At 31.1% G+C, this 7,278-nt stretch overlaps 1 protein-coding gene across 2 annotated transcripts in view; it reads right to left on the bottom strand.

Annotated features, from left to right (window-relative positions):
- LOC107695693 (hepatic leukemia factor-like) overlaps window positions 1-6,545 on the bottom strand; it is a 15,283-nt gene extending 8,738 nt beyond the window's left edge. Inside the window, exons 1-2 of one of the 2 annotated variants that reach the window (XM_016495700.1) lie at window positions 6,242-6,545; window positions 4,004-4,345 (exon numbers count right to left, since the gene is read on the bottom strand). In XM_016495700.1, the coding sequence (XP_016351186.1) occupies window positions 4,004-4,345; window positions 6,242-6,347 (448 nt within the window). In that variant the 5' untranslated portion in view covers window positions 6,348-6,545. Of the gene's footprint in view, window positions 1-4,003; window positions 4,346-6,235 lie in introns of both variants that reach the window. The other variant, XM_016495699.1, reaches the window with a different exon arrangement.
- Between the last annotated feature and the right edge of the window lie 733 nt (window positions 6,546-7,278).

Here is a 7,278-nt window from a genome sequence, read left to right on the forward strand (position 1 = left end):
ATTATTTTAAAAACCATGGTGGAAGAATAATTAATTTCACATAATCCATGTATTAATATTTATTAACTAATTTATTAAATTATTAATATGTCCATATATTTTATAAATATTAAATACATATATTATTTAATAATATATTCTAATATATTTAAATATAAGTATTGTCAATATATTTTAATAAATATTAAATACATACCGTCTAATGAAAGCAGGCACAGGGTTACTGTACACACTCTACACTTGTATTCCCTTGAAGTGGCTATAAAGTCTGCAGGTTGTTGTAAATCCTGGCAGATAAATATTCCCAACTGCTTTCAGATGCACCGTGTCCAAAACATCAGAGGATGAATATCCTGTCAAAACATGCCTGCTTCAAAATTTCAGCAAATCAAAATAAGGAGAAAGAAATTTCATTGATATTTACACACATGATATGGAACGCTATGAAAAACATTGATGATGTTAAAAATAATAGTTTGAAATGACATTTACAAATATGATTTAATTTATGCGTATAATTAAATTTAACTGTCTTTTTATGGTGGAAGAACAATTCAGTTTTCAGAATGAATTTATTCAGCATGTCATATATATTAAATAAATACATTTAAATACATAAATATATATATATATATTTAAATTTTAATACATTTTAAATGTAAATAAAACAAGTAATATTATATATATTAAAAACGTATTTATTTTAAATATAAAAATATTTAGAATATTTTAAATAAAAATACAACATATTGACTTTTTTTTAATAGAAGAAATTATCATCAAGTTTTTAGAAAGGTTTTGATGAATTTTTCATCACTTGAAGTGGCTATAAAATCCAGATTTGATCAATCCTTACACTTAAATATATTAAACTGTCAACTTCTCTCTTAACATAAAAAATGTCAATAAAATGTTATAGAAATATATTCCTACATATATGAATAAATTAATCTCCTGAAACCTGTCGAAACAGGTTATATTTCACTATTATATTATATTATATTATGACAAATGATATAATATAAATTTGTGATAATTAATTATATACATTTGTAGATAAAAAAAAAAACAGACTGTTAGGATTCTACATATTGCAAAAAAAAAACATAAATAAATAATAATAAATTATTGTAATTGTATATTAGTTATATACCTTCACTGTAAAATATGATTGTGATTTTAACAGTAAAAGACTGTAAAAAGGCTACAATAAAAACCTGTTAATTGGTTATCAGTAAGTTTCCATACTATATACAGTGAATAACTGTAATTGCATTTAATGTAATTTTACAGTAAAATACCGTTAAAATTACGGTTTTTGGAGGTGAAAAAGAAAGTCATTGTATAATTTACAGTGAAAAACTGTAAATTGACACTCCCAGAATGCCCTGCATGACACTTAATATTTGATGTTTTTTTCGTTGAAATAACATGTTTCTTCTTAGTTTTTTCTTATCAGTTGTGTACATTAGTGTTTTATCTTACATCTAATGTTGTTAAATGAATGTTTATTGCATTATTTCAGTATCATGTGTGTCACCATGATGGTGTTTAGTGTTTGTGTGAATGACACTGTGCACCTTCTATGTATATATATATATATATATATATATATATTAGTATTTTCCTTCTCAGCTTTTGGAAGAGCTGATTGTGATGAGCTTTGATTCATCATATGACTTTCTCATCACCACCTGTTTTTGGTGGTTATCAGCATTTCAATGGTTTAAAACAGATATTAGTACTTCAATATGCTGGTTTATTAACATTACATCAGTTAATGAAATAAGTTGTTTTTATTGTGAATTTAAGCTAAGTCTGTAAAACCTAAAATGCTTCTACCATATTTTTAACGGTGAAGTTCTGGCAACCACAGCTGCCGGTATTTTACCGTAAATGTCACAGATTTTTTTTTTTTACAGTGTTGGTAGCATTTAATGTGCTATGCTAATTTATGCTAATTTATGCTTGCTTGCATATTCATTTATTTATTAATACTGTTTAAAAGTAAGTTTTCATTGTAATTCAATAATGAGAATTTAGGGTGAAAATGTGCTTAATTATTAATGTTGCAATACAAAAAAATCGTAATGGTCATGAACATATGCTTGATTTTCTTTATGCAAAATACTATTATTTTTTACTCATTTTGATGTTGGGGATTAAATGGGCCGTGTTTTGTGAGATTTACACACATAATCTCCATGCATGTATGTAGGAGTGTGTTTGTTTGTCATTGCTCATCCACGCGTGTTTAAATACCTGCATTACTAACATCCATAAACTATCTGCTGTAGTTTGGTGTGTTATCAGGATGAATGTCAAACTCATTCCGCCTACATTAGCCATAAACCATACATAATTTAATGCACTAACTGCATTTACGCAAATTAAAGGCGTAACGCATGCTGTTGGAAATTTGTCTTAATTTGACATGACAGGTTTAATGGCTGTCAAAGTATGTGTGAAAGTCACTGGTTCATGAAGGCATGTATGATCAATGTGACGGGTGACTCTGACGGCTCCTCAGTTAAGTTTGGGCAGATGCATTCATAGTGTGAGTAACAAAACGCACATCAAGCATGTGCTGTGATACATACTGCACTAGTGCAGCAAACACCATCACTATTTTTTTTTGTTTCATGATTAAAAATAATAATACCTGTAACTGTGTAATGCACCAATGAATCAGTACGAGCTGTGTTATGTGCATGTGCAAACTGTCTATGGTTTTTGTTGAAAAAGTGTCACAATCATAATACAATGTCCCAATATAAGCATTATAATGCATGTAATATAATGCATTTATGTCATTTATACAGAATAAATGTATACAATACATCATAATATATATTAAATGGATTTAATACTAAATACATATACTATTAAATACTACTGTTAAATAATATTAAATAATATCTTCAAGTATTATGCATTGTACATTATTATACATTTAATTGTGCATTACAAAAATACATAATTATATTTTAAATATAATTTTTAAATAATAAATACCTAATAATTACAAAATATTGATCAAAATAAATACATATATTATTAAACATATATTAAAAATATGTACTTATATATTTTAAAATAAAAATATTTCAATGTAAAATATTTACATTTAATTTTATTTTTTGTAATATATATATTTTTTTTATATATTTACAAAATAAAATGTATATTATTAAGTTCACATAATATAAAATAACACTTAATTAAAATATTTTTTTGTATTTTAAAAATAACAATTATTTGTATTCAAAATATTGACAGTAAAATACAAATATTTGCTGCAAAAAATATTGCACTAGTGTAGCAAAAAACATCACTAAGCTTTTTTATTTCATGATTTTAAAAACTGGTATTTTTTACACCTATCACTGTGTGAACTGTGCATGAACTGTACCATGTGCAAATCATCTATGGTTTTTCTTACAAAATCTGCAGTGTCAAATGAATTCAGATGCACATTCTTCCTGTTTTCCTCTGCAGCCTCTAAAGAAAAACAGGCTTAAATTGATCTGAAAGGTGGCAGAGATAAAGCTGCGAGTGCAACATGATCCGCAAACACCTGACCACATGGACTTCAACCAAACACACACAGCAGCCGCCGCTGAGCGAAGTCCAAGGAATCCGACGAACGCTTCAGTTTTGGGTTATTACACTGGCGAATCTTTAAAGCTCTACAGAGGTCAGACAACATTGATGATTAACCAAAGTGACATGCAGAAGATGATAAACTCAGCATACTCTTAAAAAGAACGGTTATTTATTTGCACCGATGGTTCCATGAAGAACCTTTTCATTCCACAGAGGGTTCTGTAGATTCTAAATATGTTGTAAAAACAGTTCTTTTTTAGAACTGTTCACTCAAAGGTTCTTTTTTGGAACCCAAAATGGATCTTCTATGGAAAACCCGCTGTTTTTAAAATAACAGCGTAGGTGAACAGAAACAGATCGGATGCTTTCTGTGTCATTTCGAAGCTCGGGTCGGTACCTGCTCTGCTGGGACTCTGGAGGCAGTTCTGGCCCACGATGCCGGAGTGAACGGACGCGGCCGTCCGGTTACTGAGATCCACCACCGAAGGCGTGGGCGGGGCGGAGGGCAGCTGCTGCTGCTGCAGGGGCTGCTGGGAAGGCCGGCTCTGCTTGCTCCCAGGGTTGGCGGGAATATTGTTCTCCAACAGAAACTCCTCTAAATCCATGTACTCCAGCTGGAAGTTGTCGCCGTCGTATGACAGGGTCTTGTCCCACAGTGTCGGGCCCAAGAAGGCGGACTGAGGAGTGTTGAGAGCAGCTCCATCCTCTTCCAAATTCTTCTCTTTCTCTTTCCCAAACCCTGGAGGAACAAGATATTGTCACTGTCCAGCTAAAAAAATTACAATTTTGTCATCGTTTATGCATATTTGTGTTGTGTTGCATGCCGATTTTAAAGAAAACATTACAGTATTCAAGTCATTTTTCACTCTCATTTCACTAGAAATGTGCTTAATTGACATATTAAAAATATTCCTTATTTTCTTTATGCAAAATATTATTTATTACACCTTTGTGTTGTCCCAAACCTGCATTTATGCTGGTATGTGCAGAACAGAAAAAATAAATAAATAAAATAAAATAAATAAATAAATAATATACATATATATATATATTTTTTTTATTATTTATTTATTTTTACTGTAATAAAGTAATACGACTTTTGGGTTAAAATGTGCTTAATTGTCATAATGTTGCAATGCAAACACCCTAATGAAAATATTTATTTATTTTCTTAATACAAAATGTTGTTATATATTACACATTTGTGTTGCTCCAAAACTTTATTTAATTTATGCTGATTTGAATAAATAAATGACTTTATTAAAGTAATGTTACACTGTAATGCGAATAATGAGAATTTGGGGGTAAAAATGGGCTTAATTTTCTCAATTTAACAATAAAAAAAAAATCTTAATAAAATATGCTTTTTATGTAAAATATTATCTTTATTATTTATTACACATTTGTGTTGTCCCAAACCAACATTTCATTTATGCAGATTTTATTAACAAAAAAGTTATGCAGTAATGATTATTTAGGGTGAAAATATACATTTCACAATGCAAAAAATCTTTATGAAAATATGCTTTTGATGCAAAATATTTTATTAATTTATTTTTTTCCCAAAACGGTTTGACTTTAATTTTTCTGTTAAACACTAAAGAAGGAATTTTGAGCTTCATTCAGGCACTTATTTTTCATATAACAAAAGTTGCAGCTCAAGTTCCATAAACAAGCACCACAGAAGTATCCAAATTTGATTCAATTTAAATAATTTTACGCAGCTTTTTACAACACGCACTGTTCCAACGCATCTTAAAAGTGGCTCAACACATTATTGCTCTCTATTCAAGGTCTTCTGAAGTCATACAACAGCGCAGTCTTTTTACCACCTGTTACTTTTATGGTGCTTCTTGTGATTTTGGTGCTCAGCCCTGGAAAAGAATGGCTATTTCTCAGCACTTCTCCAGAGAAGAAAGAAAGTACAGTTTTAGAAAGAATGCCGTGAGAGTGAAGAAACCGGGTGAACCGATCCAAAAATGCAACCAAATAAACATATTTATTTTGCACACTGAAAAAAACAGCATGCATATGTTATAGCTTGCCAATGCACTACCTGCTTATGTGCATCCAAAGATAAAACAGCCTTTTATTTATACTATAAACGTGTGATGAGGATTGAGGTACTGTAGCACAAAAACAATCAGAGCCTCTCAGTGGCGCCCTCTATAGGGAACTATAAGTACAAATCATCTCCATTGCGTGCGAACTTCATCTATCCAAATAAAGTCAGTATCGGTTGAGTAGACTCTGCTTATTCTTTCTCTTTGTGAGCAAATGCTTAATAAACAGCAAAACAAGCGTATTTTAAGCAGGTAACATCATGCATTCCGGCTAAATCACATGCGAAATGGATTTATGTTTGCGCGTAAAATGAATGCATTGCACTGCAATGCAATGCAAATATCAACATAAATATGAAAATAAACATACATTTCCATCTTAAATCACATCAGAATTCAAATCAATTATACATGACAGCATGCAGGCATGAGCAGGTACTGAAAAACACCGTGATGTGACGCGCGTTTACGCGCAGATTATAATGAAAGCAAAGCGCGCATCGCGCCTGACACCCAACAGCTGACGCAGAAGACCATTTAAACTTTCCAAAGCAACACCCACTCACCTTTACCTTCATCGTGGTGGAAGGGCAGCTTCATGGGGTTCTCCAGCAGGGATTTCAGGACGCCGTGGGTCGGAGGTAGAAAAGTTGGGTTTATAGAAAGAGGTCGAGACATCTTCTCCAACGCGTAAAGTAGAGATCAGTCTACCTGAAGAAACGAAATTTAAAAAGCCAACTTATTCAAATAAAAGCTCTGCAGTGGGGTGTCGGAATACAGTCCTCAGCCCGTGCGCAGCACTGAAGAGCGGCGGCTGCGTCCGTGATCTCGGCTGGCTGGAGCGCAAAAGCGCAATTGATTCGCAATTCCATGTGCGAAGACTGACGTCCGTGACATCAATGGACAGGCCAAACTGTTGAATAGAGCCCCGACCAATGAGAGCGCGGGGGCGTGTTCTTCCATCATGGCTTGATACATTGTTGCACGTTCTCGATTTCATTCTTTTTGCGTTTCAAGATTATTACATTGTAACCACTGCAATGTATTTACCCTGGGCTGTTTTTAATATCAGTAAAAAATGTGAGAGGAAGTACATATGAAAATAATAGAATGATTTAATATCATTAACTATTCTATTTATTCTTGATGCATAATTACTACCTCAAAATCGATTCAATTAATATTGAATATTGAAACACTAAACAGTACAACATTGCTATTTTAGTATTATTTTTATGCAATTATAGTTTATACTTATAGTAATATTGTAATGAGCTTTTATTTATATATTTTCATTTTTAATGTTTAGCAATTTTGTTATGGACTTTATTATTATTATTTTTAATAATTAGGTCCAATTATTTTTTTATTTATATATTTTGTTTTAGTTCATTTTAGATTTGATTTATTTCCATTTAGTCATTTTAGTGCTTTGACTGAAACTTATTTCAGTTTATCATGGTGGCATTTCTATTTTTTATATTAATTTTGCATTTAGTAATATTAATATTTAATATAATAATATGTATCTAGTTTTATTTCAATCAACAACCATGCTTTTAGTTTTAGTTAACAATAACAAAACTGTTCCAAACCTAGTGATCTGGAA

This window comes from Sinocyclocheilus anshuiensis, unplaced genomic scaffold (assembly GCF_001515605.1).
Source record: "Sinocyclocheilus anshuiensis isolate Anshui unplaced genomic scaffold, SAMN03320099.WGS_v1.1 scaffold1075, whole genome shotgun sequence".
Lineage (NCBI taxonomy): Eukaryota > Metazoa > Chordata > Actinopteri > Cypriniformes > Cyprinidae > Sinocyclocheilus > Sinocyclocheilus anshuiensis.